The sequence below is a fragment of the Sapajus apella genome, unplaced genomic scaffold, assembly GCF_009761245.1.
Source record: "Sapajus apella isolate SASKATOON/1434 unplaced genomic scaffold, GSC_monkey_1.0 scaffold101, whole genome shotgun sequence".
Taxonomy (NCBI): Eukaryota; Metazoa; Chordata; class Mammalia; order Primates; family Cebidae; genus Sapajus; species Sapajus apella.
This window is the reverse complement of record NW_022437041.1, coordinates 3,470,735-3,498,539: the sequence shown is the minus strand read 5'-3', so window position 1 is coordinate 3,498,539 and position 27,805 is coordinate 3,470,735. Positions and strand designations below refer to the sequence as shown.

At 34.4% G+C, this 27,805-nt stretch overlaps 1 protein-coding gene across 8 annotated transcripts in view; it reads left to right on the top strand.

Moving 5' to 3' along the window:
- Positions 1 to 27,805, top strand: part of NAALADL2 (N-acetylated alpha-linked acidic dipeptidase like 2) — a 1,348,438-nt gene that overhangs the window by 639,402 nt on the left and 681,231 nt on the right. For all 8 annotated transcript variants that reach the window (XM_032258245.1, XM_032258244.1, XM_032258247.1 and 5 more), the window contains one exon: positions 9,617 to 10,118. In XM_032258245.1, the coding sequence (XP_032114136.1) occupies positions 9,625 to 10,118 (494 nt within the window). In that variant the 5' untranslated portion in view covers positions 9,617 to 9,624. The remainder of the gene's footprint in view (positions 1 to 9,616; positions 10,119 to 27,805) is intronic.

Sequence of the window (27,805 nt, the reverse complement as noted above, 5' to 3'; positions counted from 1 at the left end):
GATTTTGTCATCAGTTAATTGCAAGTTAAGTTTTATATTTTCTTAGTAATGAGTGAGCTTCACAATTCTTGGTTTTCTTTCCATTAATGTATTCCTACTACATAGGAAAATATAATAATTCACTTACACTGTTTTTTAGATATAAGATTAATATACATAATCTTTTGTTTATAAGGAACACACCACACAGTTAATCTAGAACTAATTCTCATAATTGTAATATTTTGAGTTAAATTACCAATTTTAATTTTCTTTAGATTGTAGCCTAACGGTTTGTAAGCTGAATACTAAAATTGTAGGTTTGGATCTTACTCTTGGCCTCTTAAAGAACAGATTTTCAGGCCTGGCCCGGCGCCTCATGTCTGTAATCCCAGCACTTTGGGAGGCTGAGGCGGGTGGATCACGGGTCTAGAGTTTGAGACCAGCCTGACCAACATGGTGAAGCCCCATCTCTACTAAAAAAGCAAAAATTAGCTGGGTGTGGTGGCATGTGTCTGTAGTCCCAGCTACTTGGGAGATTGAGGCAGGAGAATTGCTTGAACCCAGGAGGTGGACATTGCAGTGAGCTGAGATCCGCCACTGCACTCCAGCCTGGCCATAGAGCGAGACTCCATCTCAAGAAAAAAAAAAAAAAAAGATAGATTTTCAGAATTTACCCAATATATATTTGGGGAGGTTAACATAATTTTGTTACTAAAAGAATTTTAAATGAACATAGACTTGTACACAAATGTGTTTCTCTGAGCCCCCTTCTTCTTTCCCACCACTTAACCACATTGTCATGATATATTAACACTGCTTCTAAAAGAACAAGTATGAGAAAAGCTATTTCAGAAAGTAGAAATTGCAGATGCTAGGTGTACTGAATTACCATTGTGGGCCTTAAATAGTTTTTGTGTGTTACGATTTTAGGAAACAGAGGAATATGAATTTTAGAACAAAGCACTTCTAGTTTGTAGAAACCTGTTACTTCTTGAAAGAAAAGATATTTAAAAAGTAAACCAATAAAGTACCTTCAAACATCTGAAAAATAGAGTGCTTTCATGGCCTTGTGTAAATACAAGCTTCAGCTCGCTGTTCTTGCAAATCCAAGAGCTGCAGTGAAAAAGCAGCAATTTAAGGTCATTGACTCTGGCTGAAAAGATAAAAAATTGCAGTGTACTATCAAGCTATGAGGCTCCTCCTGGCAGACAGCTCTCAAAGAGCCAAGTGGTGATTGTCTTGATGTGTTAACTCTTGACACCCTTGAAGCCTTCTTTTGCCAGTGTAAACGACACATAGTAGGGAGTGGACAGGATGAGCCGAAGGGCTTTCATGTCTGAAAACAGGTCAGCAGCAGGTTGAATGTGAACTGTAACTGTCAAGTTGTTAGCAGAGTTGCTTTGCTCTTTCTCCCTCAGCGGCAGGAGAAGAAAACACTTTGTCTCTTTGCTGTTAAGAAGAGACAATAAACTGGTGGTTGTGGTCTTTTCCTCAAAACACTGTGCTTGGAAACAATTCTTTCTTATTCAAACCCCAGTGCCAGGAGTCATAGCCTGCCAGGGTGCTATGGAGAGAGAGAGAAAAAAAAACAGATCTGTTAGGTCCTGAATGAAGTCAGAGCAGATCCAGAGAGCAGAGGATCCAGACAGGACTATTAAGATCGAAGGGCCATGGAAATCCTGGTGCTTATAGTCACTTTCTTACCATGACCAGGGATTAATAAGCCAGTAAGATCTCTGTATTTGCTAACATCGTGCTAACTCTGGTACCTCTTAGAAAACCTGGATGTTGTGACGTTTACAAGAGTAGCTTTTGAAATTTAACATGCCAGCTCTTCTACTTTATTAGCTGTGAGAATTTGGGAAAATAATTGCTAAGCCTCAAATAACCTCATCTATAAAATGGGGATGATAATAGCACTTAACATAGGATTGCTTCATTAAAGGGCATAATGCAGGTAAAGACCTAACCTTAGAGTAATTCTTGTCTCATTTTAAGGGTTCAGTGAATTGTATATTAACATATTATTTTGCATGATCTATCATGCGGATACTGTTATTCTGTGTATCAAAATCTAAGTGCAAAAGATAAAAAGGACATTCATAGATTTTTCTGACTAGGTAGAGAAAAGTATATTCTCAAAACAGAAATCTGCAACTGCAGAAAAAGATATCAGTAAAAAAAAAAAAAAAAAAAGATTAAAAACAAATGCTTCAGCCAAGACTGACAGCCTTGTACATTAACAAGTGAGATCAGGCAAATACTGATGGAACTCAAGAAGACCCTGTAGATAACCATCTTTGCTATGCTTGTGGAGAAGCTCAGAACTACATTCAAATTCAATTACAGTGGCTTTTTTTAGCCAAAACATTAGAATTCTTTTCTCCTCCAATATTTTATCTTATAGGTTTGTGAATATATTTATCTCATGTATGTGTGTTTCTAATGTAAGCCACTTCATACACTCTGAAGGTAAAAGTATGTAAATTTGACAGAAGTAAGTACAGTAAATATTTTTAAAAACAAGCAAGAAAACATACTCCGGAATCTATGTGGAGGTGGAAAAAAAGATAACAAAAAAGACAAAGAAGGAACCCATGGCAGGACAAGGAATTGTTTACACACCCCTGAGAAAAATAGTTTTGTGATCTTAGTGAGACTTAAATTTATATGGTAGATATCCTAAATAATACGAAGTGTTCACACTACCAGTTCAGGACACACATAAAATTTATTGTTTTGGTTCACACTAATCAGCTCTTCTGTTTGCTAAATCCTGAATGGAATTTATATAATTCTGATGTTTAAAAACTTTACCACAAATATAGGAACTCAGGTGGGCCCAATTAACCACCCAGTTAGGGTGTGTTACACAAATTGCGGTTGCACACAGGGCCCCAAAAGCTGGCCTACTCAGGGAACTAGCAGGTGGTTATGCATATGCAACTGATCTGGAACAGATTTGCACGAACTGACTGGGTTTCACCAACTAATTTTTTTTTCAAATGGTTTTGACTGCATTTTGCAATTTATAGCTCATGAGTTTGGCATCCTATAAGCATACCTTTTAGATGTCATTTAGTGATCAAGGTTACTCAGGCTTCAGGGTGAAGTCTTAGTTAATGTTCTCCAACTTGATTATCCACTGTGCCTAAATTCAGTGTACTACTTGTTATAGAATAGGCTGTGACTAATTTATTTTTCTAAAAATAAAGCACAAATAATAATTTTCTTTACTTTGTATATCCCATTTAATCTATTAGGGAAGCATGAACAACAAATAATTATTGTCATTTCTTTTATGTGTTTGACATATAAAATTGCAATTAAATAAAGAATTCTGTTTGTTTGTTTTTTTTTTTTTGAGACAGAGTCTCACTCTGTCACCAGGCACCAGGCTGGAGTGCAGTGGCGCGACCTCGGCTCACTGCAACCTCCACCTCCTGGGTTAAACCAATTCTCCTGCCTCAGCCTCCCGAGTAGCTGGGACTACAGACGTGCGCCACCAGGCCCAATAAAGAATTCTTAATGCATTTGCAGACACTATAGCAGTTGCCAAGGCCATTTCACTAAAACCATAAATGAGAAAAAAATCTCATTATACTGAAGAATTAAGTTGGGAACAGAGTCTTCTCTGTTTTTTATAGTTTTATCCTTTGCCTTGCTCACAAGTTGATACCATTAAAGCTTTCAACAGCAAAAAATTATTCCACAAACATGGGCTTTATTTGTATAAACTAGATTTCTACTGAAAATTTTATGTTAAATGTTTTTTTTGCCTATAAGGAATATTCTTAAACTTAGATTTAAAAATCCCTATGGGTACTATGTAGTTCACTGTTACAGTACCTGAAGTAATACTGCACAAAGATGCATAATGAATGTCTTTTGATGATGCACTGACGTTTCTAAGAAATGCTTTTGCCTCAAATCAATCCATGAAACCAGCAAATTATTTGACATTGAAAGCTTCAGAAAACACTATATGAATGTTTTTTTCTCATTGTACAGTGAAGATTCAGTCATGGATTGTCATAGGAAATTGAGATTCTGCCTTACGTTTTAAAGCTCATTTGCTAGAGTCACTCATTTATTTTACTTGTAAAATGTTACAAGTAGGAAAGCCTTTATATGTGTTCTTAATTCTAATAAGATCTATACAGTCTTTTGTACTGTTTGAGTTAAAATATTAGTAACATAGTCAATGAATCAAGTCGAACTTCTGTGGTAAACATGGTGTTCTACAACAAACATTTGTAACTCAGGATTACAATTACACATCACCAATTCCTGGAACTATTAAACAGAATTCTTTAACATGGGAAAGCTCTGTTATTCTTTGAGTAAATAGACCAAAAATAAACTAAACTCTGTAATAAGATATAGTCAAATGTAATAATGACTTTTATATAAATATTAGCCAAACTTCTCTTTTATGTATCTGAACCATAGCTAATGATACTTCCCATTTTCAAAGGCATTTGGGCACACAGCTTTATTTCTCAACATTTCCAGGTCCTTGATATTAAAGCTTAAAGTCTCAGGTCATAGTTTAATTTAATTAACCCTGTATTTTAAAGTTCTAAGCTCCAAATATTTCTATTTTCTTAGCTCTTAGAATTTCTGGAAAAATATTAGTGAATCACTATAATTATTAGTGTATCATTTATAATGTGTTAGACAATGTTCTGAGCACATTAAATTATTTATCTCAGTTACTCATAATAACTTCAAGAATTTGATTCTTTTATTATTTCTGTTTGACAAATGGGAAATTTAAGCATGAAGTCCACTAATTTGGAGATTTATAAGGTCAGAACATTAATATAATAAATTCTCTCATTATGACTGCTGAACAAGGAAGAAAGACTGCTGTGATCATATTCCCAAATGGCATAAGTAATATATAGCATTTAAAAAATCTTTTGTCTAATCTGTATTTGTTATCTAAAATATTTGGCAGGTCCTGTATGAGGCTAGATCTGCAGCAACTAGAGATTATATTTTAAATTTGCAGTTTTCATTCTATTACCATGCTTATCTTTTATTTCTATATAATTTACTTTGTTTAAGCTCGTAGTTGTGAAAAAATAGCATTCAGAAGTGTCAGTTGATTTTAAGCTATCATATGTTGAATATAGATGAATATTCATTATTATTAATCTAAGTCTGTCATAGGTCAGAAAAATACCATTCAGTTCAACTTGTATCCAGTTTATTTTTATAATAGAAAGATTTAAATAAGCGCATGTAAAATAAAAGAAAGTGTATTTTATAATAGAGGTATTTTAAATAATTGTATATAGAAGGTAAAGGTTTTAGTATGTTAAATTTTAAAAACTAGCTTTTGGTTATAGGCCTAGATGGAAAGAGATGTCACCTAAGTGAATAAGTTCTGTTGAAACTATGGAAAATATACTTTTCATAATAATTGCATTTTATAAAACAGATCATGTGACACAATATTACGTGTAAGGGTGTTAACAGATATTTCCATTTGAAGAAACGTCAAAAGTTTCTATGACCTTGTCTATACTAAAGTATATCTCTTCTAGATAATTATTCATGTGGTAGATTATAAAATCTACTACATGTACTTTTTAAAAATCACTCACATGGGGTAATCTTAACGTGCCATGACAATACAAATTAACCAAATCATGTGCATCAGTAATAAAAAAATTTGAATGGCAGTATAACATGATCATGTTTAAGACATGCTGATTTTGCTGGAGATTTATCTTTGAATATAAAATTTTCATACTACTAGGGAATTTGAAGCTTCTGATAAAAAGAAATGTATTATGTTTTTGTCTCACAGGGCAGAGGTATTTTAAAGACAGCTACCTTCTTGGTGGGAGCCATTGAATAATTTATACCAACTCAAAACTAAATATGTTACTAAAGTTCTGCCTTTATTAGGTAGTTTATTTGCTGCTAAATTTTATATATATATATATATATCTTTATATATAATATGTTATAAAAATATATATATGTTTTAAGTGAAACAAAACTATCAGGGTGGAGATATCTATGTTTATTTTTGCAAAACATCTATACTATTTTTAAGGCAAAATAATTTTATAGAAATATTTACTAATCATATATATGTATATGATATATTTATATATATATACACACACATATATTTGATATATAAAATATATGACATTTGTAATTGATTCTACCAAGTTGATGATTAAAATGCTTTATCATATATGTCGTTACATACTCATTTTTTTGGTAATTTTCCTGAGATACTTTGGATTTTGTTATATCAAGTGACTTCATCTACCTTTATCCCAGATGTGACTCTCTGAAAGATAGAATTTAGTGAAAATTTAATAATGTGTAATGAATTCAAAAGCAATAGTAAGGGTGTCAGGTAGAAACCCATCATGCTGATGAGTTAATATCTGTATCTGCATTACATTCTATTTGCTGGCTCTGTCTGATGTTTGAAGAGCGTTAAATTGCTGATATACATGTGATGGAATGCCTATTGTCAGGCTAGAGATGAAAACTCTGCCTCACCATTGCAGTTGGCTTTTAAATGATTTATAGAGAAGTGACTTTGAATGTTTGTATTAGAGGTCAGAATTAGAGATCTCACATTTCTGTAGTAACTCCCATGTGCCAAGTCTTCTTTGAACGTAAACCAAGCTCTACCATTCAATTTTTTTTTAAGCCTTTAGGGAGAGAGAGAGAGAGAGACTGTGATTCATTAAAATGGGAGAAAAAAAATCTAGACAACTGTATGGAAAAATTGTCCAAGTAAAGTAATCAATAATGCATAAGCTGAACAGTTAAGGAAGTAAATATAATATCATGTCAAGATAACAGCAATTTATTGATGTTTAGGCCAAAGTGAAAAAGATTGACTAAAGCCAGGAAATTGCAGTTTACAAAGTGCATTAAAATAAATTGGTTTCTAAAGTGTTTAGAGATTACTTATTCTACTTCCTTCAGATTTTTTTGCATCCTCTAGTATTTTCTTCTGACATTTCCTTTAACCCGAGTGAGATTCAGTTTCTTCCTCTATAAGTTAATCAGCCATTACCTAACCTATTCGAATACTTACCACTAACTCCATATGTTACTTACTTTCTCTGCCTGTCTTGATTTGACCGAAGACAGAATTCAAATGCTATACTTCCTTGAATCATTTTGAAAACAAGGCCAAACAAGAAGGAATGGAGGGAGGGAGGGAGGGAAAAGAAAAGGAATGTAGAGCTATGAGAACATTTAGTTTATCATGTGATGATTTTTATGTTTTAGTCTCTACATATAGACTAAATGTTAATAAAAAACACCAAACACTATAATGTGTGTGTGTGTGTGTGTGTGTGTGTGTGTGTGAATATTCTACAGCCTCCTCTCCATCTCCACAATGTCTTGCAGAATTATGTAATTATTAACTTTCCACCAATCCTTGACAGTTCTATCTCCTCTAATACTAGAAATGTCTCCTCTATATAGCCTATCCACTACTCAAATAGCTGCTTTAGATTCACTATCTGAATGAATCTAAATGACAAGACTATGAAGTTTGTATTATTATTATGCCCATTTCACATGTGAAGACCCTGTGTTGTAGGGAGGTTGAGTTTTTTGCCCAGTGTCAGCTTTTCCTAGCTTTTTTCTCAGCACCTTTGCCCATGTGCTGTATCCTCAGCCATAGCATATCACTCTAGGCTTTTCAAATGGAGCGTTCTTATTCTTTGCTTTTGTAAATTTCCCCTTCTTGTGTGTTCTACTCTCACAACCACCTCTCTTGCAAAGCAACTTAGAGGTCACTTTTTTTGAATAATAAGTTTCTGTATTTTCTGCTAGAATCAATCACCGGTGAGTTTCCCTGGCACTTTGCACATCGTATCTGACGTTTTTGTTTGTTGGTGCATTGTCTCTCTGATTTGTTGGTTCCCTGTTTGGGGAATAGGATCCTATTTATTTCTGTCTTCATTGCCTATCTCAGTGCCTGACATGCATTAGATAATCATTTGTATTGAGTCAATGCTGAGTTAGAATTATTTCTAGATTATAAGGTAGCATATGAAAATTCTAGTTAGAATTACAGACTTTTTATTTTATAAAATTTCATATAAATAAATTTAATAGTTGAACTTTCTTAAAAATTTAGGGTATTTTAATTATATGGGCCTCAGCTAGCCAAAATTGGCGGTATGCATAGCCATAATTCTGTACGTAATGCCACTCCCTTTCGTGAAATCCTTGTTTTATCTTTTTCATGGGAATTTACTTGTCAACCACTATTACTAAGGCAATTAGCTAATCAATTATCAGTTGAGCTGTGTTTTTTCCCCACCACAGTGGGACACACTGAAAAATCATAAAACATAGTGAGGGACCTAAGATCCGGCTGGGGTGACTAATACACAGAAAAATTAAGTATGAATACTCTTAATCTGCAGCCATAATACACCAGTGGGTTACTGAATACAGACTTAAGACCACTTGCAGTTAATTAGCCCAGTTTTCCTGATACCACTCGGCAGGATACAACAAACTGTCATCCAAAGCTGTGCAGGGGAGAAAAACCTCCATCTGCCATTCCTGTAGCAAGGTTATAAAACCAAACTCTCCTAGGCTGGCAAAAGGCTTCCCTCTTTGGATTGATGCCATCCCAGACTTTTATTTAAAGTTTACTGAGCCAGGACAATTTGTGTCACTAATTTCTTGGAACATCGAGGTCCTCTCTCATGGTCTTAAAGTTGTGCAGTCTTTTTGGTAACTTAAGCCTCTGTAACATAACAGATTTTGCTTCTTGCAGAATTCATATTTCATTTAGTTATTCTGACTATACCCTGAATTTGTGTTTTTAAGACTAGCTCTGACAGTGTAATCATTTCAGGGTTTTTATTATTTTCTGTCTTTATCTTACCAAATCATAGCTTTACTACTTTTGTCTTTAAGTTTTTGGAAGTTGTTTTGTGACCATAAAGGTTTAATTTTGCCTTCTACATTGCATTGCCCTTCAGTGTAATTGCGCATTTGTGACTGTTGTGATTCTCCTGAGCTTCAAAGATTAATGGTTGAGGTGGGTGGGTGGGCGTGTGTGTCGTGTGTGTGTGTGTGTGTGTGTGTGTGTGTGTGTCGTGTGTGTGTGTGTGTCATGTGTGTGTATGTGTGTGTGTGTCGTGTGTGTGTGTGTGTCTGTGTGTGTATGTGTGTGTGTTGTGTGTGTGTGTCGTGTGTGTGTGTCGTGTGTGTGTGTCTGTGTATGTGTGTGTGTGTCGTGTGTGTGTGTGTCTGTGTGTGTGTCGTGTGTGTGTGTGTGTCGTGTGTGTGTGTGTATGTGTGTGTGTGTTTATGTGTGTGTGTGTGTGTGTGTGTGTGTGTGATTTTGTTTTCTCATAGCTTTTCCACGAAGTACCTTCTACTTTCATTTTTCTTTTATCTTCCTTTCCTATAATAACATCAACAGAAAATTATAAGGTTAAATAACTAAATAAAATATGAGTTTCTACTGGGAAAATTTATTTCCCTGTATTATAATCATTACAATTTTATGGAAACCCAATCTGGCTTACTGTTTTGTTTTCAACTTGTTAGTTTTTTTTTAATTGTGTGTTTATTTTATTAAAATATATTTCTCTTATTATTTTCACAGGGAAAAAGATGGCCTATCAGAAGGTCAATGCAGATCAAAGAGCTCCAGGACACTCACAGTACTTAGACAATGATGACCTTCAAGCCACTGCCCTTGACTTAGAGTGGGACATGGAGAAGGAACTAGAGGAGCCTGGTTTTGACCAATTCCAGCTAGACAGTGCTGAGAATCAGGACCTAGGGCATTCAGAGACTACAGACCTCAATCTTGATTCCATTCAACCAGCAACTTCACCCAAAGGAAGGTTCCAGAGACTTCAAGAAGAATCTGACTACATTAGCCATTATACACGATCTGCACCAAAGAGCAATCGCTGCAACTTTTGCCACCTTTTAAAAATACTTTGCACAGCCACCATTTTATTTATTTTTGGGATTTTGATAGGTTATTACGTACATACAAATTGCCCTTCAGATGCTCTATCTTCAGGAACAGTTGATCATCAGTTATACCAAGAGATTCTCAAGACAATCCAGGCAGAAGATATTAAGAAGTCTTTCAGGTAGGTGAAGAAGAAACATGTTGTTTGAATGCATTTCTTGGGAAAAATGTTTCACATGGGGTATTGAACTGATGATTTTGCCATGGTTCAAGTCAGTTTTGCAAGCTGAGAAACATAATTTACCAGCACAACAAGAATAGAAACTTCAAGGGGAGAGGGTGCACATTTTTAGATTTATGGTACTTCAGTATAAATTTGTGATGCAGTTTGATTGATTACCAGTAAGAATCATAACTTCTGTGGAGACTAGAAGTCTCCAGCCACTGTATTTTCTTCCTCTTGAGAAGCCTAGTTAGGCCAAATTGGGATGCAAAGGTTGCCAGATATACATGTAATAAAAACTAGGACATTAGCCATATCATTAAAAACTTTAATAACATCAGAATAAAATAAACCTGCTTTATGGGCTGAAGTAACTGTCTTCAAAGGCGTCACTGATGTCATATAACTAGTGGATAACTTGGAAAATTTTATTAGCATACATGCTAAGTTGTAAAAGGTTTTCTAGTTTACATATTTAGTGAAGAATTGGATATGGAAGATGAGGTATTACCTTCCACATATGTCTTCTGTATTTGCAGGAAAAGAATAGTCGTAGGTGAATCATGTATGTTGTTTGTAGGTAGATAGAGTAGTGAGGTACTGCTTCTCCAGGATATTCTTTCTGGGTTCCACTGATTTGTTACAGCCAAGATGTTGGCCGGTGTGTATTTCCAGGGATTTTCTCAGAAAAGCATGTCAACTGAATGATGTGTCACTTAATTCATGTACTTAAATTCCATGGGTGTTGGTGTTGGCAGATTCTAATCCTCTTCCTGAAGATTTTGCCTCAGTGACAGACGGGAATGTGTTTCCTACACTCTTCTGTATCTGCTATTCACTTTTGTGTAAGCATCTCTGGACATTTAATATGTGGATAATAACTCTTTTAAAGATACTTCTCAATGTAAAATTGTTCATATTGAATTGAGCTGAAGGACATGCCGTTGTCTTATAATGGATGATTATATCAGTCGGGATCCAATGAAAATAAAAAAAAAAAACTTCCTGAATATTTAAAGCAGAAGGCATTTAAACTATAGAAATTCTTCCAACAATGAACCGAACTGATAAACCAATCAGGCGATACTCAGGTAGCCCAGCGAGTAACAAAATGGAGCCATTACTAAACCTAGACTAGAGGGAGAAGCCATGGGGTTGGGAGTCTGTGCATACAAGGGCAGAGAGGGGGACGTAACCTCAGCTGCAGACACCACTGAAGACAGAGAGGGAAATGCCCCAGCTTCTGTTTTCCTCCGGCCACTGTGTCCTAGCAGTTGTCCTATTGGCTGAAACCAGCCAGAGACTGCTGACCTACAGCCTGGGAAACTCATTCTGAAGGGACCCACTGCCTGAAATATAGGCTGGAGCAGGAAAGTTGCAAATAAAACTAAGTGGTTCAGGATTGTTATTAAAAAACAAAGAAAATAGAAGAACTCTATAAAACTGTTTTTACTTTAACTTCATTATGGATGTTGGTTCTATTAGAAAATTTCTTCCAGAAAAGGATCTTTAGCATTAATTTCTTTTTAATGTTAAGGATAATCGTGTGTGTGTGTGCATTTTTTTTTTTCCTAAGCAACTGGTTACTTTTTAATTTATTGACACAGTGAATACCATAACCTAGTCTGCTTCCTTCTTTGCTTTGGTTCTTAGTAAGTTTAGAGTCAGATTTCTATTTGTAGGTTTATAAGGAACTTCATGACAAGCATTTTGTTTAAAAACTAAACTATGTATTTATTTTATCTCCTTATATTACTTTGACTTTCTTTGCCTTGTTTTAAACCTTTTTTCAGCACCGTTGTGGTCTTTAAAAACTGTCTTATGTCCTCTTTGCAAATAGGCAACTAATTATAAAATTTTAAATACATAATAATTACATTAAAATATTATTTTTCTCAGAATGGAAGCTGCATGATGGTAAGGATTATATTCCAGTCTTAAACTCCAAAATCAATAAAATAACATTTATGTCAAATCTAGCTATGAAAGTATAACCACTAGCAATTACACTCCCAGGTAGTTTTCTATGGTTAGGCACAGATTCACAATTATGGGTCCATCAAATAGCCAGAGTTTTTTTCTCTTTATTGAGATAACATACTTTCTATTTCAAAAAAACCATATTTTTGGTACAAATATCTTTGCAAGCGTAACAGCTTCTCATCCAAAAATGACTTTACCCTCAGTAGTCATCCCACCCGCATATTCTTATGAGTCTCTGTGTTTACTAAGCCATCTTAGCCTTAAGAATGTACCTCTTACTAGTAGTAGATCCCTGCTGTTACTTTCCATGAATTCATTAATAACTTTGTGCTCTTACTGGCCCACTATTTTGTTCATCGATTGCTCTCTCTCTTCTCTGTTGGTTCTTTTTTCCTGCACATGCTCTAAGCCCATGTCAGTTCTTATCAAGTAGCCTAATAGTTGTGTAATACAAGATATGTTCTTTTTATAATAGATTAGACTGCAGACTCTATGAGAGAATGGACCAAACTTGATTGTCCACCATTTAATGCAATCATCTAATAGACATTAAGTAATTATTTTTTAAAGAATAAAATGAATGCATGAATAAATGAGAAAATGTTCTATGTTTATCAATTATACTATATATTTTTCAAATTATTTTACCATTTATATTTTTCATATTTTACAATGTTATACAAAATATGAACATAGCACTTTATATTATATCACATGGTCATATTTAAGTTATATAATTATGCTATAATTACTCAGAGGATAGCCTATGTTCTAATTTTAAATACATGCATGGTGGCTTGTGCCTGTAGTCCCAGTTGCTCAGGAGGCTGAGGCAGGAGAATTGCTTGAACCTGGAAGGTGGAGGTTGCAGTGAGCTGAGATGGTGCCGCTGCACTTCAGCCTGGTGACAAAACAAGACTCTGCTCAAGGAAAGAAAACAGAAAATGTTATAAATTACCTTCAACAATACCATGATGAATAACATCTTGTCTGGAAACCTAGTTAAAAATGCTGCTTCAGATATAGGCATATTTTAGTAATTAATATAATAAATTGGATTCCTAAGTCTCATTTGTTTTCTGTTCTTCCAAATGTAAAAAACAATCTTGTTCTCTCTGTTCTCTTTCTTCTTTCTCCTCCATTACTCCCTTTCAGCCACTAAATTGTATATTTAGTTATGTGTAATATGGGTGTTAAATTTTGTAGTACTAATTAAACTTTACCATTGACACTATTTGGTTAGATTAGCTGGCTTTAGTGACATCAAACTAAGGAAGTAACAAATTTACTGTGTATATACTGCCACTTTCTGTGCCATGCTCCTGCCCATGAATCATAGCACTCTTTATTGCTGTACTCAGACCTTGCCTCAGAATCCTTCTCAACCCAACACTCTTGAAAGCTCCATTCATTGATCAGAAACACACAAGAAAGATTTTGCCATTCTTACGATATAGCTATGCTTGGTCAACTGATATAATTAAGTTGATTTAACTTATAGGGATAAATTTTTCTCTTCTGGAAAGATAAATTCCATAATTTTAACCAGGACAACTAGCTACAGCAAGAAACACAACTCATGACCAATCTATAAGGCCAAAAAGTCCAAAATCTTGCAACCCTGCATTTTAACGTTTAATGTATTTTTACAGACTTTCCTGTACAAAGTTGATATCCTGAAAGGAGAAAATCTCTGTCCAAGCTATCTAAAAGCAAAATATATATATATATATATATATATATATATATATATATATATATATAAAATTTACTTTTTCACCTATAACTTTCTCACCTGCATTAATTTACCATCCCATAATATAAGAAAACATGCAGCTGGGGTGCTTTCCTGTCCCCTTCTTTTAACTCAGACATTAGGTTTGTTTACTTGTTATAGTATTGGTGCCTTTCCTGTGCACACGGTTTTCTCATTTTTTATCTCTCCCTTTCCGCACCTGCCACCCATGTTAACTTCCTTCCATTCAAGAACCACTGCGTTTCATTTATCAAAGAATGAATAATCGAGCAAGTTTCCTGTTCAAGCAACTGGACAACTTGTACATTACCTCCAGTCTTAAATGAGGGAATCAAGGCAGTCCCTACCTAAAGGTAAACTGACTGTGGAATTCATGAAGACCCACAGAGTGGTTTTATGGCTGTCAGGACACTAGAAAGGCTGATATGAAATAGTGGTTTGTCTCTCCTCTCACCGCACAGAAATATATATTTGACTGACATGCTTTTGTACAAACACAAGATTTTGCTGTTGTTTGATGATGTTGTTTGATGATGATGATGCCATCAGCAGCTATTCTCTTCTAGTCTCCAGCTTTATCTTCCAACCATATTTTGGCCCTTCTTCACCTTATTACTGTTATTATTATAACAGTATTTGTCTTCCCCACATGTTTTTTGTCCCTCTCTAATTTCAGTATTAAAATGAATGAGAGGAGGAAGATTGGGAGAAATGAACAAAGCAATAAAGCAACTGCTGTTTGAATTGGAGAAAAACATGTAAATGTATGCACATAATTCAGAGTATGCAAACGATAACAGAATGAATTTAACAGTAATAGAGTGATGGCTCCTAAAGGAAGTAATTAGCTATCCTATCATTGATCTCTCCAGATAACAAATGTGCGTTGTCTTAAATTTAATCAGAAAAGGAATACATAGGATAAAATTGATTTAATTATGCATAGTGTTTCATTGTTCTGAACCTTAAATAAGATAACTTCTTAACTCAGAGTTTCTCAGTGTTATGCAGAATGGCATTAATTGTCTTAACTGGATTCAACTCACAGATGCAAGCTCGTGCCCCTCACTATCCTTAGGTATTTGACAAGAGCAGCACCCACCAAGGGGAAGAATAAGGATTGTTGAAGGGGACTTTGACTGCACTAACCTTCTCCATCTTAATCTGTTAAAATACTGTAAAATACTATTTGAGATTTGGTTCAGGTGCCCACTCCTTCATGGAAATCTTGATATCCTATGAGCTGAATTTTCGATTTCCCTTTGTAACCCACATACTTTATTTCCTCTCATTTTGTCAGCATGAATCACTTTCTGTTTTGTGGTGGAGAAAGAGCCGTGGGTATGGCAGAGTTTAAATAGCATGTAGGCACTCAGTAAGACTTTACTGCATGAGAGAATAAACCAGAATACAGATCTTCTTGATAAACCTTCATTTCCATGTGGATCATCACTTTTTTTGAAAATGAAAATAATGTATACTTTTTGTTATTTATACCTCTTATTGAAATTTTCATCATACATATGTATGATTCATATATATATATACATGGCTATGTATACACATACACATATCCCTTTGATTTTTAAACAAATTTTTATCTACGTGCTCATAGCATGCACTAAAAAGTTGATTTTGAATATAGATGAATTTTTTTCTCTTATATAAACATGAGCTGGATGTCTACTATATTCCAGGCACTTGGCTAGTCACTCTATAGTTTTTAATGACATCCTGTTTAATCTTGAGAGCATTCTTTTTCTATACAGCATAAATGAAAATAAAAAATTTGCAAAAGATATTTCCATGATCACAGGTTTTCAGGAGGTATAAAGTGGATCCCCTCACAGCTAATTTCAGCTTCAGGAAGAGGTTGTCTCAGTCTGGGCCATTGCTGCCTAAAGGCTTGCTTTCTTACTCTCAGTGGTCAAGTTCAAAGGATTCTGTCTCTCTCTCCTCCTCAGCTCCCATGCACTCACACATGCACACAAATTATTTTATCAGTTTGGTTACATACTGAGATTAGGTGTTACTTTCCTAGTAAGCAAATTTTCTTAATCTTTTTTATTGAGTCTATCTAATGTGAAGCATCAGGACTAGGAGTGTTAAGGATCAAATGTTGGAACTGTTAATTTTTCTAATTTATTTTATTTTGCATTATTAGTTAGAGGGGTCTATTTTACATAATTGCAGTGATTATCTTCTATCAATGAACTATTTTCATTAGATATATCAAGATCATCTGCAGTAACTGGCTGCCTATTCTGAAAATTAATCAGCCTTAGGGCTTGTCACATTTTTCTTGTATCTTTTTCCTGCATTGACTATAATATGCTTTTCCATCCACTCAATTCTTGATCTTATTGATTCCAAAAACGGAACAAGATCAGTCAGTTGTAGTACAAGGGAATAACAAAACTTTTACTTTGAGGATCAGATATGTCAATTTCCTGTGGATTCATTTGACTTCCCAACACTCATGCTATAGAAAAGTTGGAAATGATCACATGTGGTAGAGTGCAGTATAAGTTAAACATGGAAAGGTTGAGAACTGTTTGCATGCTTCTCTCTTTCACATTCCTGTTTAGTGTCAATGAAATCAATATTCAAGTGGCAGATACGGTCCTTTGACATTTGCAGTTTCAAAATCCTAATCCATGCTTTAAAAATTAAGTGAATTTCAGCTAAAACTATTAATTTCATAATCTCATAGGAGTGATTTACAGGGGGACATTTCAATTAAAATATATTTTAAAATAGATTATGTATGTAAAATGCCTCAAATCAATTAAATACTTTGTCATAGTTACTTAAAATTTTTTCCAGTGGATATTTCTAGCTAACGGGAGAGAAAGTAAAGTTGCTGCGTAATTCAAGTACCAAAAACAGACGATGAATACCCGCACCCCACTGCCCCCAACCTGGAAAACTGTCACTGAATGGATAGTTCATTTTACTTTCCAAATTGTAGATGCTTATATAACCAGTATAATGTTTAATTTTATGTACTAACTAGGATAATTAATACATGGTACCCAGATGTTTGGTCAAATATTATTTTAGATGTTTCTGTGAAGGTATTTTTAAGATGAGATTAAGATATAAATTAGTAGACTTTAAATATAGCTGATTACCATTCATAATATGAGTGAGTCTCATCCAATCCATTGCAAACTTTAATAGGAAAAGACTGACTTTCCCAGAAAAGAGGTAATTCAACTAGCAGACGGCCTTGGACTCAAACTGTGTTCTTCCTTGGGTCTTTGGCCTGCCAGCTACCCTGCAGATTTTGACTTGCAAGCATTCACAATTGTGTGAGTCAGCTCTTTAAAATAAATCAGTCTAGCTCTCTTTCTGCACAAGTATGTGCACACACATCCTGTATGTTCTACTTCTCGGGAGAACCCTGATTTTTACACACAGAATTAGATAACTTAAATAAACCAATGTAATATGGTGGCAGTTTTAAAATTATGGAATAATTTGGTCAGTCCTTAGAATTTAACTGTTATGGAAAATTGATATTGAAATTTAAAAAAATGACCAATGTTCATTATTGTCTTTATTTCATTAAAACATTTCAGGTGTTATTTTAATGTAGTAATATTAAGTTTCTGAAAACAGAATTTGAAATTATATTCTACGTATCTAACAAATACTTCGCATATATTACTAAAAATGCTTAATCACTTTCTTCAACTTATTCAGTTTGTGGCATCAAAATGTAGTCAACTCCCCAAGCAAAAATTTACTTTCTAAATTTCACAAAGTGTCATTTTTATCTATAAAAAAACAGTATTGAAGTTCTCTTTCCTTTCATTATAACTGGAGCAAATATATTAAATTTTATATGCCTGATTTGGGAAATCAGTTTCTGTCTTCAGTAACTGATTGTGTGTTATATCTTGGTCTTTTACAAATGAAGTGCACTTCTATTGCTTAAAAATTGCTTTCCTGTGCAACATGATGTAGTAATGAATTAAATCCAAATGAGCCTTATATTCACAATGTCATAATATGTAACTCATCCCCTGTGGAACTTTTTTATTATCTAATACAAGGCAAGCTAATGTCTTCCTCTTATGGCTCACTTCTCAGAAGGGAATGCAGCTTTCAGTATTAGAAATAAAGAAAGAAAACTATGATTTGAGATCAAATTACCTTTTTATAAACTCTCTGAATCACAGAGAGCACCTTAACATGTCCTGAAATATGCAAATCAAATTCTGATAGAACAAGAAACAAAAGAAGCAGTTCCAATTCTATGGAGTACATTTCTATCTGTGAGAATAAAATGAAACTGAACATTTTTCTTTGAACAGAAATATGTGCAGGTGATTTTACCTTCAGTAAAAATAAAACAAGTGTGGGCGTTTTCTCTCCATTTCTTCACTTGGTTTCATTGTATTAACTCTATTCTGTAGAGAACAACTTGTAAGATCAGCTTGTACCAATATTGTAGCTCAAGCTGCAACATAGATTTAAAAACTCTAATTTATTAGCCTGATAATTTTTGTAATTTGATGAAACACATCAGATAGTCCCTTATTGTAACCTCCCTTGGCTTGTCTGGAAGGCATATTTTAATTTAACTGGATATTTCAAAATGTGTCTTGCTATTTTATATGGACAAAGAGCAAAGATATACAAATATTTATTTTAGTCCATTGGGAAAGCCAAGATAAATTGTATCAGGTTTTTATAAGCTGTTATTTCTTGTGGTTCCTGGTTTTTCTCTTGGGGGTGGCCAGGCAGATTTTTTTCTTCATCCCGTTTGTGTTCACCATAGCTGGATCTGAGTCCATCGCTTCTGGGTATAACGTGTGGTTCAGATCTAAACCTTCCCTCCACTTTCTTATTTTAAGTAGAGAACAAATTCCGATAAGATCTATTTTTGATGGTTTAATTTTAAAATTATATTTCAGTCAAATTAAAATCGCATATAAACATAAGTAAATTGTCTATGTAGAGCAGTACAAGGGAGTTGGAAGCAAAGTCAAAGCTATACAGTAAACTGTTCTGGAAGAAAGTAGATACCTCAGCTTCCTAATTTAATAATTTATGCTGTTCTTAATCAAATTTATATTCCAATTTAAAAATAGCACCTGATAACCTATCATCACAAGATGTATTAAAGGTCCTTCTTAATGCCAGTGAATTTACTCATGTTAACAAATATTTACTGAAGGCCTACTGAGTGATGGGTACTGAGCTAGGTACTAGAGACAATGCAGTGAATAAGACAAGATACCTGCATTTATGGTATTTATGTTCCCATTGGCCAATCCTAGACATAGGAACACAGTTGTTTATATAAACAAAATATAATGACACAGAATTACATACTGTAGAGGGAATGAAGAAAGGAAAAAGGAAGGGAGGGAAGGAAAGAAAGAGGAAAGGAAGGAATGCAGTTTGCAAAGGTATTTAGGTGATTATTTGGCATGAAGTGGTCAGTTCAACTTCAAATGAACACTTACTGTGCTCTCTGAGGGAGGATGAGCCTCCCTTCTTCTCTTCAAGTATCCTAGGATTACCCAGCAGCTAACTGGTGGGTGGAGCCTGCCCCAACTCTTAGCTTTGCAGAGTACCATAGAACTCTTTCTCTACTAATTTATTTGGTTTTGGCCATCACATTTACAAACAAACAGTAATAAAACAAACCCACTTGTAAAGAGCAAGTTCAACAGAAAGGGCAGTGGCGGGGGTGGGGGTGCTGATGGTAATGCGTTCTCCCATTTTGCTTAATTTCTATTCATTTGTAACATTCCACGTGGAATTTTACTCTTCCAAGCAAGCACCACTGCTTCATTCTTACCTCTCTCTTTAAATGTATTAAAAGTAAAGTAATTTATTTAAAGTTCTAGTTTTCTTATCAAAATAGCCTCACTTCTAAGGATTGCCTCATCACTTCCAGTTATTGTGTTTTGAGGAGTATTCCCCATAAATTTCACATTACATGCAGAACTCATATGATATGAGTAATAGGAGAAATATATTTCTGATTCTTCATTCCTAGTAAAAAAGAACCAAGTTGAGGATGAAATGTTACTCCTGGATTCTTGAGTTCTTTATTTTGTTTTAATCACTTGAAGTCTTTTAAATGAGTTGAACATTGCTAGTTATATACAATTACAATCTAACAACCAGTGGTATATGTAAACTTTTTTAAACTGCATGCAATATTAGGAAAATTCATTTACAGACATGGAAATTAAACAAAGATGTTAACATCAATTTTCCTAACATCAGTTTATACTTCAATTGCAGCCCTTCATATGTATGGGGCCAGGGTTTTGGAAGGCATTCTGCTGTAGCCTTTTCAGTTGCCCTTTTGACAACTTATGGCCAAAGAGAGAAGAAGTTGGGACCAGAGGATTTGACAACACTCAGTGTGTCCTCAGAACTGAGAGAGTAGTTCTTCTATGATAATCATGAAAGCAGAAAACATAGTGCTGATAGCAATTTTCATTTCAAAAATACAATTATTTTTCTATTTGGGAATCAGAGCAAACTAAGTAACAAATAGTGCTGATATTACTACAATAACCTATAGGTAGAAAGAGAAATTTGGGGATTGTGGAAAATCTCACTTAGAAAATAATTTGCTGATTGGTTTGAGGAAAAAAGATGTGAAAATAACACAGGATGACCAAAAACATTTAGTAAATCTAGGCAACAATTTGAGGTAAAAGAAACAAGATGGCAAGAGAAACAAAATGAATTAAAGTTGTTTTTATTTTTTCTGACTGATGGTTCCAGAAGGTTTCTGGAATAAGCGTACGTGGGTTAGAAAGTAATCTAGGAATGCAACATTACTCTAGCGTCTAGTTTAGAAAATTCTTTGAAGAAGGGAAGAAAAAAAGGCTACAGTGTGAGCTAACGAAAGAGTCAACAACAGTGCAGTCAAGAAATGGTCATTCAGCTGTTCAAATCTGAGAGGCCCCTTCCCATATCCTGTGTGGAGCTATGTCCTGGTGCTGGGAAGAAGATGATGCTTTGCTCTAGGGAATATTTATCCAACCTTAGACTGTGTCTGGGAAATGAACTAATAATGTGGATTGGAATCCAAAAAAAGCAACAAAACTTAGCAGAAACTCACACTTCTAGATCTCCCTTGACCTTGAAAAGTTGCTCAGGACTTTCCAGAATCTGTACTTAAGCTGTACACTCAGTGTTTCATAGAGGTCACAGAGAACTTTTTTGTGTATTAATATAACTCTGTCATAGGAGTATTTATGTTTAGTGTTTCTGAAATTGTCCAGAGTTCTGGGAAATAGGAATATATACCTAGATCTGTTCTTGAAATACCAACTCAGGTGTTATAACGGTAACCTAGATAACAGCTTATGATCTTTTTCAGATAACTACTAATAGGATTTTTTTAGGAAAATAAAATAAATAAAAATAAATGGTTTTCATTTGCTCCTGAGTTAGCTGTACCTTAAAGCAATGGCTCATACTTCAGCAGTGGTCTACACATGACGTTAGCACAGGTAACTTCCTGGAACGTTAAAACTTGGCTTTCTTATGATCCAATGCTGCTGCCTTCTGTAGTCAGTCAGTCAGGAAAGGGAAAATTAGGGTCATTCCACATATATTCATATTCCCTGCAGTGCCAGTACTATAGTTCAATACGGCCATTTCATATTCTTTTGAAGATTTGAAATCAGGGGAATTTATATCACAGAAATACAACCAATTTAGAAATAGACTTGAAATTGATCTGCCTGGGATCAAATTCCAACTCCATTACATCCAGCTATTGTAGTGGATGGTCTTGAGCAATGTTCTTAAATTTACAATGGCACAGTTTCCTCATTTTTAATATGCAGCTAATAATGGTTCCACCTTCAAATAAATGCATAAATGCATAAACAAGATTTAGATGAGAACCTGGCACATAGTAAAGAATATTACCTGCTATTTATTATTACATAATTTTTGTTAATAAAAGGTCATCAGCCATTCTCCACTGGTAATTCCTCATTGACCACCATCCTTAGTAGGTGGGCTTCTTGGAATATTGCCCAGCCCATGTCTCTTCTCTGTCTCTCCCCTCTCCTCTCAACTTTACATTGTTTTTCCAAAATTCTTGTTAATATATTTTTTCCTGTTTCTTCCAAGTCATGCTATTAGGGTCTCATATTCCATATTCTAAGTATTTTCTTGAATAAAGTTCTCTCTCTAAAAATTTTGATGACAACTAAGATATTACTTTTTTAGCCAAGCACATAATCATATTTGTAAAGTAAATTTTTATTATGCTTTATAAGTAGGTCAAAATACTTTAGGTCCCAACACATGTGTAGGTGCAATTCAGCCAGCCTACTGAGTTATCCTCCTCTATCATGACATTAGCTAGATAGTTTCTATGTGGCATTAGGCAGATATGAAGCAGAAGCCTGTTCTTAATTCGTACTCTAAATACACATAAACATCTGATGCTACATAGAGATGGCAATTTCCAGTTACATAATCATTAATCATTTATTTTAATTAAGACGTATTGAATGCCTACTCTGTACATGGCTTTCTGTTACATGTAAAATTTAGTTAATGCAAAGATGATAGATCCTTTAGGAACATACACTATTTTGAGAGAGTTACATAAATGTCTAAATAATTGTAATATAGGCATAATGATGTCAGGCAAAGATTGTAGGAGAGAAGAATATAAATTCTGGTAGGGTAGAGTCTGTTAGCGCTGTCCATAAAAGATGAGCATTGGAGGCTATAAAGGCTTTAGATAAATTAACGTGTAGATATGAAACATGACTTCCAGAAAGGTTGAACAAAGGCATGGAGGTAAGAAAGCACAGAAAAATAAATTTGGGTTGTTGTGAGTGTGCATTTTTTGACAGGCGATTCGTTTGTATAATATCAGGTTCCAGAAGTAGATTAGAATAATTTCATAGGTTTGGAGAAAAGTTGATGGTTAGAACTTGGTTCTGAATACAATGAGAAATCAGCAAAAGATTCTGAGTAGGAAAATTATAAGATCAGACAGGATAACTCTCTACGTGATAGAGACAGAAAACAAAAAACATTGCAGAGATAGTTACAGGTGTCCCTTTCATAGTAGCCACTGAATAAATATTCATCAAAGTTTTAGTCAGTGAGGTATGTGCTGGTGGAGCATCTGTGCTGAGGTGTAGACATGAAGATAGATGCCAAAATGAGAAACACAGCACACAAAATTGCTTTTAGATTTTAATCAAAAATATCCCACCCAATTGTGATTAAAACTAAAATTCTTGGGTTTTATAATAACAGCATCTATGTCAGATTTTCTTACCAAGATTCTTTCAATGTCTTTTAAAGGTCCCATATTTTACCAAGCTACCCCGCTAACAAGTTAGCTTGCCATAGTTTCTTGGATAGTTGCAGAAGACGAGACCCCTGGGTGAAAGACGAGAGAGAGACAGTTTATCACAGCAGAGCACGCAGCATAAGTATCATGTTTGCAATAGTGTTTTGATCCCCATTTCCCACAAGTGACGAAAAGAGGCCTGTTGGACCCTGAGCATGCAGTGGTTGTATTACAGGACAGGAACCTTGTGCTTAAGGATCCCCAATTTTTTATGCTGGGCAATAAGCATGCCCGCCTATTGCTCTTGAGGGAGATACTATATTCATCTTTTCAAAATTGTAAACACGACCAAGCTTTTCTCTGGAGAAAACCCTGTCTGTTTTTCAAGGCTGGTTGCTACATACACATTCTTGGAAGATAGTCTTGAAGAAAGGTAGTTTGTACCTCTGTTCACAGGATGTGCACAAAGGTGAGAGTCTCACATAGAATCAAGCATTGTTTTGTCTCAAATTTGTCAGGTCTTAGTAAGTTACTTAAATGTATTTAATACCTGCTTCACCCAAGTACCATTTGTTAGGAAGTAGGAGTGGAGGTCTCAGGGGAATATAGTACAGTCCCTGGTTTCAAAGAGCTGAAAGTCTTAGTGAAGGAGAGAGAGGAAACTATTCCCCCATAGTGGAAACTGACAGTCATAATTATACTCATACAGATATAGGTAAAATGCCCTCTGAAGAAACAGAAGGATTCTCATTGGAGGACTATTAAATCACATGGATGTACCAGTATTGATTGTTAACACTTGGATTTAGCTCTATAGCAAAAATAACTCCAATAAATTAAATCCAACCCGAGAAAAAAAATCTAGGACCATCTGGGAGAGATAGGGATACTAATAGTTGGAATTAGGATTTTTGCTATAAGGTACCCGCTTTAGGATATGGGAAACGTGTGTTATTAGGTTAAAGTAAATCAAATATATCTTTTATTGTCCTAAATACATAGTTATTTTCTAAATATACACTAAATTTAAAAGTGTTTTACTTTTCTTAGAGTTATTTAGAGCATTGCACGACTAACTAGCTATTCCTTATGATACGCTAATGAGCCATTACTAATCACCAGGTGGCAATTAAAAACAGTGAGGGAGACTGTGAAAACGAAATAGATATTCTAGAATATGCTCCAGAACCTAATCCTTTTAGCCATGGTTCAAAGTCATACTAATACATTGGGACTTAGAAAATCTTAGAGTGAAAATTATGCCTGTAATATTAAAAAAATTGAGATGTTATTTATTATGTAGTGGTTATTTGTGGGACGGAACGCTTTGACCCATTATAGTATATAAGCAAGGAAAAAAAATTCTAAGATGACATATATTGGCCGTAGTAATTCATTTCAGCCAATGCAAATCACAAAAGAAAATTTTATAGTTTTGTTTTCTCTTTACAAATTACTTCACTGGTTTAATTAATCTGGGTCCCTTCCTAAATATGTATGGTAAACTAAAATGAATAGCTGAAACTAAATCACTTATAAACTTGGTTTTAAATAAAAAGTTAAGATGTTAAAATGTCATAGACTAAATAATAAAATAGTCTATTAACCTACTTAGCCTACCATCATATTTTTTACACATTAGACTTCTGTTTTCAGAAATAAATACATAATTCTTCATAGTTCTTAAAATTACCTCTGACTCCTGATACAGAATTTTTGCTTCTGAGAGCTGAGCTTGCCTTGTCTGTCATAGGCCTAGCAAACAGACAAACAGAAATGTATTTATTTAGTGTGGGCATTGATTTGTTATGCTTGTGATTTTTTTTCAATCAAGCTTCATTATTGATGTCACAAAGGTTAGGTACAGTTTCATGTCATGTTGGCACCAAAATCTCTCTGAGGCTCATGACAATTAGCATATATATAAAGTTGACTTTATTTTTTAAAATAAAAGACAGTAATAAAACACTTTTACAAGTCATATGTAAAACTCTGAACATTTGCAAATAACAGATAACATGTATATCCTAATAATACTTTCATAACCAATTTACAAGTATAATGTCTGCATAAAAGAGAATGCCATTAAAGCAGCAAATATAAATTTATTCTATATTTTGATGGTTAAGAATCCACTTAGAAAGTATTTGATTGGCATATGGGTTGTGAAACTCTCAAGGTCATTAGATGAGGAGGAAGTAATGAATAGTATTTCTGCTTTGTAGGATATTTGCTTGTTTTGCTTCTCTCAAGTCAGGTTTAAGAATTTCATCATTGTGAATGGCTCAAAATGTCCATCTAAGTCCTGATAGTAGCTGTAGATAGATCACAGAACTGAAATGAGTTGCCTGGTTGATGTGTATCAGTAATGAGTATGCTAGTGGGGCTTTGGATCATTAAAAAAATAATTAAATAAAGCATGAAAATAAATAAAATAAAACTAGCCTTGGGAAAAACAATAAATTATCACTTTGTAATCGCCAAATGATATGCTTTAATGAGAACAGCAGGCAGGAGGTGGTAAACAAACCATTAAATTGTGAATAGACCAGTCAGCACATGGTATAGTGGTACCACACACAAAAGAACAATAACTTACTCGGTTGTCTCTTTTATTCAATACTCTGTAATGTCTAAATCAAAGTTTCCTAATGCATTTTTAAAAATGCAAGTTATAAAAATCTGCAGTAGAGTTCTGGATCAGTAAGCACTGTCAGGATAGATTATAATTCTGCACAATCTCTGCTGTAACAATATCATGATGAATGGAGAATGACACTGGCTGCCCATTTATCTCCTAAGATTACTGCTCTGATGATATTGATTCTTTCCTGGGCTTCTTAGGCTCAAAATTATAGCTCAGGTACTCAGATATCTGTTTTGTAAAGTATGTTCTTAATATGGTCCAATGTTTTCCTCTTTGGCTAAGATGTACTGGTCATTAGGTAGCAAAAAATTAAATTGTTTCCTATTAGAACATGTGAGGGTTTTCACAATTAAAATATATTAATTTTGCTTCATTTGTAGAATAAATTACAATTCTTAAATTGTGTTTATACTTTATTTTTTTCAATGGACATTATTGATCATATGCTTACAGTGCAATAAACATTGATGCACAGGATATTTAAAAATACCTAAATTAGATTCACTCATTTCAAAAAGCTCAGAAACTCTTAGGAAGTCAGGAAGGAGAAATAATAAATTATAATATTCGATGAAATTATGAAGTTTGAATAAGGTGTCATATAACCAAACAGTATAAAAACATCTAACTAGAAACCAGAAACTAATAACAAAGCTTTGATGAACAGAGATGAATTTACAGAAGGATAATACAAATTTGGACTAGTTTTGAAGTTTTCCAGCCGGAGAAAGATACAAATAATATTCCAGGTATGTGATATAAAGGTATAGAATTATTCGTAATATTTGGAAATGACCTTTAGTTCTACGTGGCAGGACGATATTTGAGAAAGACAAGGGAGGTGAGAAGAGAGGCAGAGAGAGAGGGAGTGGAAGAGCAGGTACGGAAAGAAGAGGAAGGAGAGAAAGAGTTTTAAGTCAACGTCAGATTATGAAAAGCCTTAAGATGTTTCTGGTTTGTTTGGTTTTCTTTAACCTGGAGGTTGAGGAGTCACTTAATGAGCACTGAAGAAAAATGTAAACCAGGGTGAGGGAGTAAGGCCACTGTTGTAACGGTTCTAATTATTGCTTGCAGTGCAGTTGCAGGTTGAACCACTGCAAAGCCCATGGAAATTGAAGCAAGGGAATGGATTTTGGCGTGGCTTTAGCAGTGGATGAAGAAGTAAGGAGCCTACTTTTTCCTGATTGTACTTTCCTGAGACTGGGAAAAGGGTGATTTTTAGATCAGATAATGCTTGTTTTCCATCTTTTCCGTGTAGCAATTTAACGACCATGCTCTAGGTTCCTACATTCAACAAAGCCCAGTGCTAGGGAGTGTACTGTAATTAAAACCCCCATTTCATGTGCTATTTTTTTCTGGCATTAAAACATAGACGTCTATTAAAACACATCCTCTAAAAGGTATGGATTTCTAACTAGTGTTTGTAGAGGCATCTAGTCTTCTGTATTTAGCAGTTTACTCCTTTGGGACCTGTTATTGAAGCCAAGAACTTAATCTCATGAAAAAGGACTGTGTGTTGTTCCACTAGCGTTCATGCAGTTCTAACTGAAATGACAAGAGTGAAGGCCATTAAAAAATAATGTTTGAAATCGATCAGAGGTAATGAAATTGCATTGGCCCAAGTATTAATCAATTTTAATAATTGTGTGTTACAGTGGTCTTGCAATAAAACGGCTGTTATCTTCAATTCAGCTCACTTATGCTATGTCTAGATGATTGTAACACAATTGGTTGAAAAGTGTAGCTATTTTCAACACCTGTGCTATAAACAGTTTTATTGTTGACCCATTTTGTTCTTTGCACATTCCAAACAAAACCTGAGTTGTCTAATTGGTTGATAAAACTGTTCAAACCAATTCTTGTTTTATTGTTATATAGATATAATTTTAAAAGTTAGTTTTACAATAGCAAAGACTTGGAACCAACCCAAATGCCCATCAATGATA